Source organism: Eleutherodactylus coqui, chromosome 4 (assembly GCF_035609145.1).
Source record: "Eleutherodactylus coqui strain aEleCoq1 chromosome 4, aEleCoq1.hap1, whole genome shotgun sequence".
Lineage (NCBI taxonomy): Eukaryota > Metazoa > Chordata > Amphibia > Anura > Eleutherodactylidae > Eleutherodactylus > Eleutherodactylus coqui.
In genome coordinates, this window is record NC_089840.1 from 21,609,615 (window position 1) to 21,624,517 (window position 14,903).

General features: G+C 45.7%; 1 protein-coding gene across 12 annotated transcripts in view; it reads left to right on the forward strand.

Moving 5' to 3' along the window:
* The first annotated feature begins 1,192 nt into the window (after window positions 1-1,192).
* Window positions 1,193-14,903, forward strand: part of ROBO2 (roundabout guidance receptor 2) — a 466,996-nt gene continuing 453,285 nt past the window's right edge. For all 12 annotated transcript variants that reach the window (XM_066599125.1, XM_066599128.1, XM_066599126.1 and 9 more), the window contains exon 1: window positions 1,193-1,802. In XM_066599125.1, the coding sequence (XP_066455222.1) occupies window positions 1,751-1,802 (52 nt within the window). In that variant the 5' untranslated portion in view covers window positions 1,193-1,750. The remainder of the gene's footprint in view (window positions 1,803-14,903) is intronic.

Sequence of the window (14,903 nt, forward strand, 5' to 3'; positions counted from 1 at the left end):
GTACGCAGGGGTCACCGGCCGGGCACAGGGTCAGCTTCCACTGCGGGATCCCACATGCAGAATCCAACCCGGAAGTGTGCATTCGACCTTAGAGCAAATATTTATGTAAATCACCTGACCAAGACACAGTGGCTTGTTGGTGCCCACTGGCACCCATGTCAGTCCTTGTGCCCTGCCAGACCTCTCCAGCTACACCTCTATACACACATGAGTGCTGTCTCCACTCTCAACTCAATGAATACTTGGAAGGGTCCTACCAATATTACAAGTTATCCTCTTTCCACAGGATAGGAGATAACTAGCTGATCAGTGGGGGTCCCACTGTTGAAACCCCTGCTGATCTCGAAAACGGGACTACCGTATACTATTCTGTCTGTCACTGGGAGGGTCACTTCTCCCCTTGCATTGATGTCACTATGGATTGCGCGCTGACCAAGAATCCGTTGTCGGAGCTCCATTCATTTCAATGGACCTGACGGAAAAACCCAAGTGAGTGCCTTTCCGTCGTGGTATCTCCATAGTTCCATTGAAAGTGAATGGAGCGCTAGTGCACTTGTGCAACCAACGCTACATTCATTCTCCTCCTCGCTGTGTGAGGTACAGTATCCCTACAGTGAGGAGGACGGGGGACACTGGACTCTTATTCTTGAGATCAGCAGAGGTCCACTTGGTGAAATCCCCACCGATCAGCAAGTTAAACCCTATCCATAAGATAACTTGTAATTGTGGTGCAACCCCTTCCATTTTTTTTTCAACTTGCCTATGCATATTACTAAAATTGGAATCCTCATATATTGAGCAAGAGGTTCTGCAGCAGCTTCAAAACTATTTTAGCTTAGGCAAATCTAGCTTCTATGTTTCAAAGCCTCCTTTATGACATGATGCGAAGTAGAAATACTGTATGTTTATTGCATCAACCATTGGAAATGTTGCATGTGTAGTGTATCCACCAGTGGAATATGCAGAATATAGAGTATATGCTGTAGCTTGGCTGCTGACTATATGCACATCAGGCTATCAGATGCATGATCCTATGTGGATAGAAGAGTGATATCCTAATGCAGATCAGTGGAGTATCACTACCCCCTTCCCTCAGCATCACACAGTCAGGTCTCAGCTCCTGTGAACCCTCCTCCCCTTCTCTAAGTGTTTGCCTGGAAAGCTGAGCCAGGTCCCAGAGTGAGCAGGAACTGGTGCTGGGAGAGAGCAGCATCCACCAGAGGAGTGACAGAGGAGGGCTGGGCTAGTAGTACTCAGTGCAGTGCTGGGAGCTGCTGGGTGGCTACTGAATGACATCTACACTGTGCAAGGAACGAGTCCCTCTCATCCACCTTCATCCTGAGGAATACAGCACAATGCACACCCCTCACTGCAATTTGGGGAGGACATGAGGAGCACAGGAAAGGGGGACAGCGCACAGCACTGTGCATGGTGAATGCTCTGCAGATCTGAGAGCAAGAAACAGATCCGACCGTCTGCAGCACAAGTTCTGGACTACTTTCTCAAGGAGGATCTTTATTTCTGGTCTGTCTTGGTGGGCTAAGTGAAGACTCCAGAAGATGACCACCTAGGATACAGGCATGGTTTGGGGGGACACAAAGTACTGAGCAGCAATGAAGCTTGTAACATTACAGATCATCTCTTCTAGGGAAGACTAAAGTTTTTGCTGATCCTCCAGGCTTCTTGGGGTGTCTTCTTTCCTTGGAATTGGGGCTCACTCTATTAATTGGATGTCTGTTACTATGTAAACATGGGTCTACTTGTTCCAGTCCTGCTGTGTGGATTCTTATGTCAGGTTCTTGGTAAGTTAAGCATCTCTTTCTATGTTTCTGGCAAGTGCTGTGCATTCTTGAGACTGCTGCTCAGCACACATGGATGGTATTAGGAGAGTTGGAAGAAGTCAAATACCTTGATTTGTGGCTTTGGGCTGCAGGGATGTTTCCAATAAGCACCCTGTATTTCCTTATTCAGAGTACTGAGGATGGAAAATGTGCCAGGCAGCAGGTTTAATAGGAAAGTGAAGTGCATTAATGCATTGTTACTGTATCTCTGTATAGCAAGCAGATATTGTATACACTAGGTAGGTGGTGAGTTACCTGTAGTCTGCCACTAGCTGGGCAATAGGGGGTTACTAAGGATAGGGAGGCTTCTGGTGTGTGCAATGGAGAAATACACCTTTCTCTCATTAGAACCTGGTTAATGCAGCTTGGTATAGAGCTTTAGCTGCTGCAGAAACTCTTTAAATAACTCCACAGATGTATGTTTGCTATATATATTATATACTAGCTCAACTTAAACTTGCTCTAGCTGCTTCAGAACTTCTTTAACCAAATCAATCAGTGAATCATAGAAAGTATATAACTTCACCTTATATCAAAGTCAGGCCACATTTAGATGGGCGATGAAAACATCCAAGTTTTACGTGTTTACGAGACTCGCGGACCTCGTGCGCTGCTATAGCTTATTATTTACAATGAATGTATTTATAGGGGTGACTTTTCTGTTGCAGCGATGCTGCAAAATAGAAGAATTGTGGCATGTCCTATTTTTTTTTTGGATACCACCCATTATTTTCTATTTAAGCAAAAAAAAGCATTGTATCTGCATCAAGATGCGATTTTTTTTTTTTCACGCGAACGTAATGCGATCTTCTCACCTGTGAAAATCGCATGTGCTGCAGAAATGCAATGTGCCCCCCCCTCCCCCTCTTGCAAAAAAGCATTGCTATCATGGTGCAAATCGCAGGTTTACATACGCAATATCGGTCCAACTTTCTCGGACCAATGTCGCGCTCGCCCGTATAGATACAGCCTCAGGCCACGTTTATACGAGCAAGAGGCACAGAACTCGTGTTGTAATAATCCACTATTTGCAAGGTGTGTATTTTCCAATTTTCAACTGATTTTTCTCTCTGTGAGATCGAAAAGTCACAAAACGCCCGTTTTTCTTTTCTTCTTTTTTTTTTTGTTAAATTCTTATTTTGAGTGATCTCACTAATTATTTTCTACGGAAGCCAAAAAAGAAATCGCAGCACACTCACACTCACATGCAGATGCAATTTTCAGGCGAGTGTGATGTGACTTTTAAATATTTCCTATTAAAACAATATGCAATTTTTTTTCCCACGTGCGTAAAAATCCCAAGTGCAGAAAACGGATGTCTTTTTCTTGCAAAACGCATTGTAGTCGCGGTGAAGCGCGATATCGGTCTACGTTTCTCGGAACGATATCGCACTTGCCATTGTAGGTTCTGCAGCCATCAGTAGGTTCACGCACATCTTAGGAGCTGTCAGCTAGTCTTCCCCTCCATGCTGACAGCCTCTAATATGTCTGCAAGGTGGAAAGCTCAGTAAGTGGATTGGGTTGGAAGAAAATCATATTAGGTTCTCCTGCAGTGAGAGGTCGGCCTCCCTGCACATCTGGATGGCCTTTGTTCCCATACTGCCTACTTATTAAGGAGTAGGTCCAAGAAGTTCCATCCAGCAGAGCTCTGTCTATTCCATGTCTGATTGGATGGGATTTGGGTTGTTTCTTTCAGATATCTTATAACTTGTGATTCCTAACTGAACAGACCTATAGAGGGGGGATCTCCATTCATACCAGGGGTCTTGGGCTGCAGAGGTGACTGCATTCAGGATTTAAGGTGGTACACCCAGCTGAGCAGACATGACATTGTGCCTGAAGTCATGTGCAGAGAGGAGCTAGAAGAGAAGTAGCATGAATCAAGTTCTTTTGAGGAATGGCTGTATTCCAAAAAATGGAATCTGCCAGGATTAAGGCAAAGTATTGGAATGCGCTTATGTATTTGGATAGGCTCCTTTTCGATGTGAATTTGAGCAATATTGGGTTTGATATACCTATGCATGTAGTAGTTTGTTAGATGTAGCAGGATTGAGATTGCCCTATATAACGGAGCTGAATCTGTCAGATAGAGCAGGATTGGGATGGTCAGATGTAGCAGAGCTGCAGCTGTTTGATTACTAGGATGAAATTAGTCACTTTAGCAGATTTGGCAGAATTTAGAGTGTCAGATATAGCAAACCTGAATTTGTCAAATATTAGCAGGACTGAGATGGTCTGTATAGTAGGGCTGAGTTTGTCAGATGGAGCAGAATTGACATTATTCTATATGGTAGAGCTGAATTGGTCTAGCTATTGGCAGGTGAGATACATAGTGGAGCTGAATTTATCAGATGGCAGCAGAACCGAGATAATAGACCCACATTTGTAAAAAATGATCAGGACTGAGATTGTCCTACGTAGCAGAGCTGAATTTGTCAGATGATAGAAATGTGATGCTTGGACATAGTAGAGCTGAATTTGTTATTAGGATGTTACAATGTGTTATCTGTGCTATTACATAGGTAAATATTATACATGCTATACTTCTAGCAGTAATGCAGTCCCAAAGAGTGAAATGACAACAATGTAGGCTCTGCTACATCAATATACCGTATATGCAGGCTACCTTGTATTCCAAGCAGAAACTCCTATTTGGACATGAAATAGATAGACATTCCAAGAATGTCTATCTATCTAATATGTTGCTATTATGTACCATGCATTTTACCCACAACCCACCTATATTAGAAGCATTGGAATTCATTATACTTCCAAATTAATCAGTTAATTAACAATCTAAGAAGAATGTATTTAGCAATGATAAAGGTCCACCGCACTACATTGCTCCATACAGGGAATACCTGTGAAATCCCATATAATGACCACGTGGTTGGCTTTCCCATTGGGAGATGAGGCTGGGGCTGCTGACCATAAATAATGCTACAATCTGTGGATATCATGAGATCGGGATGTGTTTGGTCCTTCATAGAAAACTGCTCTATATGTGGAGGCAGGATGTGGCAGCATATGGTATATGGTGTCATGGCTTTTTGGAAGTGAAGAATGGCGCTGCTTATCATGCATATCACCGAAAAAGAAATCAATTGTATTTAAGGTGTAAAATACTGACATGCCCACCATATACTGGGCGGGCGGGTGCTTAGTATTACACTTACACATAGTCACACATATGAGTAGTGCACCATGCAGGCTTACAGCCTATTAGTGACGCCCATACTAGTGAATCGGGTGGGCTGCCACACACATTCCAAGTCTACCACCCCCCCCCCCCCCAACATCTCAGAGCCCGACTGCTTCTGCAAAAGCTATAACAAATGTGCAAGCTTACAACCTGGGTCAACAGTCCTCATGTCTTGCAAGTGCCAACACTACAAACAAGTGCTGTCATACTCTCCAGTGGTGGCACCATAGTCCAAGCCAGATCTCAATGGAATGCTAGGAGTATAAGCTGGATGTATACCGTATATATGTACGGGGCACGTTTAGTATCGGCGCTGCACCAGACTTCTGGCATAAGTTGTGCCTGCTGTTTGATACATATCCATCTATACACATTTACTATGATTTGCGCCATAGAGATCATATCTGGAGCCTCTCACTTCACTTTCTAAAATTATTTGGCAACGTGGGCGGGGTTTGAGTGGAATGAGGTTTTTAGACAAATTTATCAATTGAGACAAATCTCAGAGTTTTTGTGCCACCTCGGGCCTCATTCACATGAACTTATGACATTTTGATCCTTGAGTACTCCGTTTTCACTGCATGTATTTGCACAGTTTTGGCCCAAATTAGTTGTTCCTCTGCTGGTTTTTGCATCCGTATTCACTACATTTTTAATGCACACAAAAAAAAAAAAAAAAAAAAATTGATGTCACATTTTTTTCCACTGCTTCCTGGCAACATGTGTAAAAACGCATTGGATACGCATGTGACATCCATTTTCACTGCGTTTGTCTACACTCCCATAGACCTTCGTCGGCTATTTCAGACCAAAATAGGACATGCTGTGATATATATTTTTTTTAACCTGCGTAAAATACGCTGATTACATTAATTTAAAGGGTATCTGTAAAGCTAAGCTTCTGGGCTAAAGGTAGACTCTAAATTCGGGGATGTAAGTGTTATACCCTGTCATTCCCCCGGTGTCAGCGCTGTAAGCCGCCGCTCTATGCATTGAGCGGCGCTGCTGTAAAGTCCGCCCATTCTAATTTTTTTAATGGGAGGACTACTTTTGCACGTGGCTCAATGCATTGAGTGGCAACTTCCAGCCCCCAAAAGGCGAGTATAACACTTACATCCCCGGACGCAGCGGCTCACCTACTTTAAGGCTATTGCAATGTCAACTGCGGATGGGTCGCGGGTCGGACTACTTCCATTGACTTCAATGGAAGCCGTCCGTGTGGACACCGCACAAAAATAGGGCATGCTGAGATTTTCCTCCGCTCACGGAAACAAATTGCGATTTAGTGGGCAGGAAGAATCAATTTTTCATAGCATGCTATGGATGGTATTTGCTGCAAAACCGCGGTGCGGACACCGATCGCGGATTCCACCATGCTAATTTGTTTGCGTGCAGAAGCCCTATAAAGCGTAGGAACTCCTCAGGATGTGTTTAAAGATGCACAAAGCTGATACATTTGTCACAACAACATGATACATTGTCAAAAAGTGTCATCTATGTCTTCTCTGATACATTCCCCACTGTGCCCCGTATGTAGGTGGTGGCAGCATGAGGCCTATTAAGCAGAATGGGCCTCAGGCACAACCTCTGAGGGGACTAAGCTTCATTCATGTAGGTGGTGGAAGCATCTAGTGGAGGCGATAACTACAGCACTCATGACCTCTGATGGGGCTAAGCTTCATTTATGTAGGTGGTGGGAGCATCTAGTGGAGGTGATGACTACAGCACTCATGACCTCTGATGGGGCTAAGCTTCATTCATGTAGGTGGTGGGAGCATCTAGTGGAGGCGATGACTACAGCACTCATGACCTCTGATGGGGCTAAGCTTCATTCATGTAGGTGATGGGAGCATCTAGTGGAGACGATGACTACAGCACTCAGGACCTCTGATGAGGCTAAGCTTCATTCATGTAGGTGGTGGGAGCATCTAGTAGAGACAATGACTGCAGCGCTCACGACCTCTGATGCGGCTAAGCTTCATTCATGAAGGTGGCGGGAGCATCTAGAGGAGGTGATGACTACAACACTCATGACCTCTGATGGGGCTAAGCTTCATTCATGTAGGTGGTGGGAGCATCTAGGGGAGGAGATGACTACAGCACTCATGACCTCTGATGAGGCTAAGCTTCATTCATGTAGGTGGTGGGAGCATCTAGTGGAGGCGATGACTACAGCACTCACGACCTCTGATGCGGCTAAGCTTCATTCATGAAGGTGGTGGGAGCATCTAGAGGAGGTGATGACTACAGCACTCATGACCTCTGATGGGGCTAAGCTTCATTCATGTAGGTGGTGGGAGCATCTAGTGGAGGCGATGACTACAGCACTCATGACCTCTGATGGGGCTAAGCTTCATTCATGTAGGTGGTGGAAGCATCTAGTGGAGGCGATAACTACAGCACTCATGACCTCTGATGGGGCTAAGCTTCATTTATGTAGGTGGTGGGAGCATCTAGTGGAGGTGATGACTACAGCACTCATGACCTCTGATGGGGCTAAGCTTCATTCATGTAGGTGGTAGGAGCATCTAGTGGAGGCGATGACTACAGCACTCATGACCTCTGATGGGGCTAAGCTTCATTCATGTAGGTGATGGGAGCATCTAGTGGAGACGATGACTACAGCACTCAGGACCTCTGATGAGGCTAAGCTTCATTCATGTAGGTGGTGGGAGCATCTAGTAGAGACAATGACTGCAGCGCTCACGACCTCTGATGCGGCTAAGCTTCATTCATGAAGGTGGCGGGAGCATCTAGAGGAGGTGATGACTACAACACTCATGACCTCTGATGGGGCTAAGCTTCATTCATGTAGGTGGTGGGAGCATCTAGGGGAGGAGATGACTACAGCACTCATGACCTCTGATGAGGCTAAGCTTCATTCATGTAGGTGGTGGGAGCATCTAGTGGAGGCGATGACTACAGCACTCACGACCTCTGATGCGGCTAAGCTTCATTCATGAAGGTGGTGGGAGCATCTAGAGGAGGTGATGACTACAGCACTCATGACCTCTGATGGGGCTAAGCTTCATTCATGTAGGTGGTGGGAGCATCTAGGGGAGGAGATGACTACAGCACTCATGACCTCTGATGGGGCTAAGCTTCATTCATGTAGGTGGTGGAGCATCTAGTGGAGGTGATGACTACAGCACTCATGACCTCTGATGGGGCTAAGCTTCATTCATGTAGGTGATGGGAGCATCTAGTGGAGGTGATGACTACAGCACTCATGACCTCTGATGGGGCTAAGCTTCATTCATGTAGGTGGTGGAAGCATCTAGTGGAGGCGATGGCTACAGCACTCATGACCTCTGATGGGGCTAAGCTTCATTCATGTAGGTGGTGGGAGCATCTAGTGGAGACGATGACTACAACACTAATGACCTCTGATGGAGCTAAGCTTCATTCATGTAGGTGGTGGGAGCATCTAGTGGAGGTGATGACTACAGCACTCATGACCTCTGACGGGGCTAAGCTTCATTCATGTAGGTGGTTTGTACATTAAGGCGATAGGAATTCCAGGCTGTCATTACTAATCAGATTATCAGATTTGGAAAGTCATTCTGCAGATACTTTGAGGTGATACTTTTGTGTGATCATTATTGAAATAAAAAAGGTCTTTTTGTTCATTGTGTCACGTTCCTTACCGCTGGATTGGAGGATGCTGACACATTCGTAAAACGGCTATTGTTTAAGAGCAAACATGATTTCAGCAGAATGGGCCTCAGGCACAATCTGTGCGGAGCAGAACACAACTGTACAGTCATTCGCTTGGGTGTGTGCGGCTAATGCTGCGGCCGTTCATGGTCCGTGCCTGATGAAGGGGCATAAAAGGACTGACAAAGTGATAGGCTTCTGTATAACATGTGGTTGCCTATTACAGTTATGCACAGTTGCTGTGTACAGTCGTTGCCAGAGGGGGTTGTTCTTCATCCGGGGGAGTGGGCTCACTCACAGCCCAAGAACGCGGCCATGAACAATGAATGGGATCTAAACCTCCTCCAAGAGCAACTTCTCCCGTTTATCCAGAGGCAATCCGGGGATGAGCAATGCTTCTTCCAGCATGACTGAGAACCATCTCACAAGACAAAAGTGATAACCAAGCGGCTCGGTGAACCAAACATTGACATTTTAGATCCATCACCAGGAAACTCCCCAGATCTCATCCTATTGAGAAGCTGTGGTCAATCCTGAAAATGCAGGGAGACAAACAAAACACAACAATTGTGATAAACTCCAAGCACTGATTAGGAAGACTGGGTTGTCATCAGTCACTGATCGAGGATCGCTCCTGTGTAGAAGCACAAGACTGATTATCGCTGGGACGACTTGTCAGGCACCTGCGCCTACAGGTTGTCCCATGTAACAGGGCTCTACCTACAGCACAATGCATTCACAGTGCAACATTGTTGCATCTCATCTTATACAGTTTCATCTTCTTGTATCCATTACTATATACAGGACTAGAAGTGCAGCATCTATAGTACACTGCTCAGAAAATAACAGAAACACTTAAAGGGGTTGTACCAAGTCTCAAGTTATCCCCTATCCATAGGAAAGTCGATAACTTGCTGAACGGTGGGGGTTTCACCACCGAGACCCCTGCCTATCTCGAGAATGAGGGTCCCATGTCTCTCATCCTCCTCACTCTTCAGTCCTCCATGTGCATTCGTCATAGAACACTAGACTTGGAAGGTCCGCCATTGGTGCCCCATTCTCTTCATAGATATGAGCAGATTCCCACTGAGCGCATGTAACAGACATGAAGGAGTATGGAGATCAACAGATCTTATGTGGGATTTAAAGGGGTTTTCCTGTCTTAGAAAAAACATGGCTACTTTCTTCCAAACGCAGCATTGTCCGTGGTTGTGTCTGGTATTGCAGCTTCCTTTTTAGTTCAATGGAGCTAAGCTGCAATACCGCACACAACCCTATGGACAAGGGTGGCGCTATGTTTGGAATAAAGCAACCGTGTTTTTCTAACCCTGGACAACCCCTTTAATTCTTCCCGTTTTTTTGAAGCCGTCTATATAGGCATATTACACATGATAAAAGCTGCCTCCAGAGGCTGGAGATTTCTCTTCATGTCGGGTAAATAGTTATGATATGGAAATGGGATTTCTTCTATAGGGCTTCATAGGGATTTACGTTGACTTGTGAAGATCCGCAGGAGGTCCTGATGCTGCGCTGTTATGAAGCGTCCTCTACGACATGAACCGTAGCAATGATCTAGTTGATTATAACCATATTATTGATTAGGTGGAAGTGCTCCGGGCGACTCGCTTGCACTCAGGCTACAACATATTGACGTGCCATCTCATAATCTTCACAGCCAGATGCCACTCTAGGCTGGTCCTGCATTTTAGATGTTCAGTCCTGCAAGGATAAAGCCTCAGTGTGCAAGTTAAGTGATATCACAGGCAAGGCAATTACAGGACGGCTCCTTTGTTTTATCCCAAATACCTCCATCTATATCCACACATATTCTACTGACTTCCACTCAGGCTGCAACATATTGACGTGCCATCTCATAATCTTCACAGCCAGATGCCAATCTAAGCTGGTCCTGCATTTTAGATGTTCAGTCCTGTCAAGTCTACAGCATGAATGTGCAAATTTAGCGGTCTCACAGCCAAGGCGATCGTAGGGTCCCCCTTCCAACCGTATACCTCAATCTACAGTATTTCCATATATTCATACGCCATTCATCTGCACTCAGTGAGCATCGCCTGGTAGCATTCACTGCCCGGGGTGCCCTGTAAGCACCAGCCAGTCATCTAGCTTCTCCATAGTCTTATATGTTGCGATTGGGTGTAACTCTTATTCATGACTGTAAGGATCCTTAAGACTTCTCCTTATATTGTCTGCATTCATGTATTTTACAGCATGTTGAAGTAATTGCCCCACAAATGCCATTACTAAGGTGGGCACACATCCTCTATCTCATAGGCTCAGCATTATGCAGTGTATGGGGAGCACTTTGCATAAACTGATATATGTTGTGGATATATGGAGATGTGACCGGGGGAAGATGCGCTGTCCTACTAAGAGTAGTTGGACACTTGAGCAAGAATCAGTACCGTAGTAGTAGTTATTTCCATATGGTAATACTTAGTGGGGTTCTTTGGCCCTAATGGCATCACATTCTCTCTGTGGCATACTTTCTACTAACAGCTGATATACTTCAGCTGGTATTTCCCCCCATTCATCCTGCAAATGTTTGGCAAGTTGTCTCGAAAAAGATGCATTGGCCCTTCTAGAATGGAGCAAGGTGAGCTGTCATTGAGCAATGAACGAACATTCTATGGACTGAGGAGTCACAGGAGTGAATCTTCACATCAGATGGCCATTCCTGGGTGTGGAGGAGCCCGGGGAACGCCTTCTGCCCGATGGTCCCAACAGTTAAGTATGGTCTAGACAATAATGTGACAATACTCTGGGAATGGTCGGCCATACTTCCAACAAGACAATGTGTCTTTTCACAAATCCAGCACTGTCTTATGTTGGTTTGAGGATATGGATGTCTCACGGTTGGACCAGCTGGGTCCCAACCAGAACCCACTGAACTTTTTTAGGGTGAACTTGAACAGCAGGTCTGGAAATATGAACAACATTCATCTTCTTTGAGCAGATGGTACAAACCGTTGTATCATTCATGTCTTTTATTGAATGTATTGAGTAACACCTACAGTGCAAGTAGAAGTAAGTGAACCCTTGAATTCAATAACCTGTAGGTCCCCCTTTAGCAGCAGTCACCTCCACCAAACATTTCCTATAGGATTTGCAGAATGTTGAAGAGGAATCTTGTCCGGCGTGTCCCTGCAACTGTCAGATCACATCAAACCCGCGACCAAAAAACCCGTCAGAAGCCGGCGCCATTGTTGCTGATTTTGACATGGTTTTTAATTTGCAGCAGATTTCATTCTTTCAATCAAAGGGGTGAAATCCGCTGTAGACATGCATCAAAAACCGCCACACTTTTTTTTTCTTCATAGTTTTGATGCCGATTTTCAATTATGGGCCATTGCCACCATTTTTTGCTACATGGGAACATCCCCTAGGGTCAGGCTGGTACAGCCGAATGCGACATTGGCCATAAAACTCAGACCGATATCTCGCTTGGGAATGTGCGATGTCCCCACGGAGGTTTGGCGTCTTTGTGTCAAAAACGGCTCCCATCACTTCCGTACAGCCGTGGTCCTCCAGTGCGGCATTCAGCTGCTTCAGAGAATCGGCAAGTGTTTCCCATTGTCTGCAATGGCAAACCTCGCATCACACTCGAGCGCACATCACATGCCTTGCAATGAGTTTTCCGGCCCCATTGAATACCGTGAGTGAGGCGTTCTGAGAGACCGGCCAAAGATAGGAAGTGGCGCACTTTTTTTTTCCGCACTGGATTGCGAGAAAAAAAACCGCTTCCGTATGTGACCCAATTCAAAAGAGCGCGGTTCATATTTGTGCATCTTGCAATGTAAAATACGATGACAAGTGTGCAAAAAAGCCTCGCTCCTTGCGCAAAAAGGACGTGCTGAGGGTGATTTCACACGGGGAATTGCGTTTTTTTTTCTTTTTTGCCGCTGCAAAATCGCATCTTTGTTCACCGCAATTTTTGAGCGCCGGCGATGCTTTTTTAGAGAATAATCTCGCATTGCATCGCTACCGCCCGTGATAAAATCGCGTGTTCAATCGTGTTATTTTTTTTTTTTTTATCACAAAAGTCAATGGGTCTTTCTATTGTAAAACTCGCATCACATCACGGTGCGTGTTTGTTGCGTTGCGATGTGATAAAACTCGGGCTCCATAGGGATACAGGGGAGATAAAAAAGCGGGCGTCGCAGAAAGATAGGGCGTGACGCAATTTTTTTTTTAGCTCTCAACATCGAATGAGTGAAAACATGGCAGATGGGAAGGAAACGGTTGTAAATCATTGGTTTCATAATCTGCTTTTTACTGACCAACGCATTAGGCAAAAATGGCGCAATTTTCTCACGATTTTCATCTGATGCGAGAGTCAGTACGAAAGCAGATTATGAAACCAATGATTTTCAATGGCTTCCTTCCCATTTGCGATGTTTTCACTCATGCAATGTTGAGAGTACACAAAAAGTTGCTTTCTAGCTAATTGCGCTTTTGAAACCAACTTAAGAATGTCCCCCACTGCCCATAGCAACCAATCACAGCGCGGCTTTCATTCTACCTCAGCAGTTTCAGAGATGAGCGCTGCACTGTGATTGGTTGCTAGGGGCAACAGTTCTACCAGCAGGCAGGTGAGGCCTAGCGCTCCTCTGTGTCTCTAACCTTCGGTGTAGAGTCCATGTGGGAGCAGTCAGCGCCGGTCCGTATGGCCGTGTGATGGCGCTGTCGCCTCTTCCCAACGGTCCCCATATGTTACTGACATGGTAACCTCAGGACCGAGGGCGAGCGCCGCCATCCCCATCATCCCCTCGCCCTTCTCTCATATTTGGGATGCTTTGTTCCAAATGGAAGAAGCCCCATGGCCGGCTTATTATTAGTATTAATTATTCATGGCCCGTCCGCACGTACGCATACATCTACTTAGTGCCTTCATTAATATTGATCCTCACATGGGAGCGACAGCCGGCAAACAACCCCTCCGAAGTGGAGGAAATAATTGGAGAATATTAAAACGTGTCGCTCCTACGCGGATGTAGCAGAGCCGGGTTTGTCGGAGGGTTGTGGCGGCAGAATCTGTAGTGTACATGCTGTAGGGCTGCGGTATATTAGCTCCAGGCAAGGCAACAGCCCCTAAGGGAGTTCCCCGTACACTGATGTAGCAGAGCCGGGTTTGTTGGAGGGTTGTGGCGGCAGAATCTGTAGTTTACATGCTGTAGGGCTGCGGTATATTAGCTCCAGGCAAGGCCACTGCCCCTAAGCGAGTTCCCCGTACACTGATGTAGCAGAGCCGGGTTTGTTGGAGGGTTGTGGCGGCAGAATCTGTAGTTTACATGCTGTAGGGCTGCAGTATTTTAGCTCTGTGCCAGGCCACAGCCCCTAAGTGAGTTCCCTGTACACTGATGTAGCAGAGCCGGCTTTGTCAGAGGGTTATAGCGACAGAATCTGTAGTTTTATATACCGCACCGCTACATTATTTTACGCACAAACAATGCAACCCCTAAGGCCGGCTCCACAAGGGGGCGTATCCGCGCACGCAATACGCAGTGAATAAAACACAGTTTGTTCATATGCGTGTATTTTGCGTGCCAATTTTTAGCTATGTTTCTGCACATTTGCGCAAGCGTGCGTCAAATACACAAGGAGACGCGTGACACACTGCGTAATTCCGCTGAACATGGAACACATCTGGAACTCACACAAATGAACATACCCTGCAGGCGGAAAAAAAACAGCCAATGGCGATGATATGCTCGCAAAAAAAAAAGTTGCACTAAGTAGTGCGTAATTGCGTTTACGCCCATATGAAACCAAATAAGGAGGCCGTACAATGAGAAGCCATTGATTTATGGCTTTATTCTCGCTTCCTATTTTCTTGCATATTTGCGCACCAAAGGCCCCATAGAATCCTATGTAGGAGAGCGCAAATATGTGCGCAAAACGCAAGAATATGCGCAATTCTGTGAAAAAGAGAACGCATCTAGACCTCATTAGGATAATAGCCTTTTAAATCAGGCGAGGGGGGGGGGGGTCTCGTGTGTGTCTGCGCATAGCACCATACTTATTGCGCACGCAGTGCCATTTCACACGTATGTGCGACATACCCAATCCATGGTTAAAAATACTAATTAGCCTACTGAGGTCCAGATGTGTTCTTGCGCCGTGCTTCACGCACCCCTTTGGGTATTTGCACCCCCCTATAGACGTCCATGGGGGTCTTTGCTGCA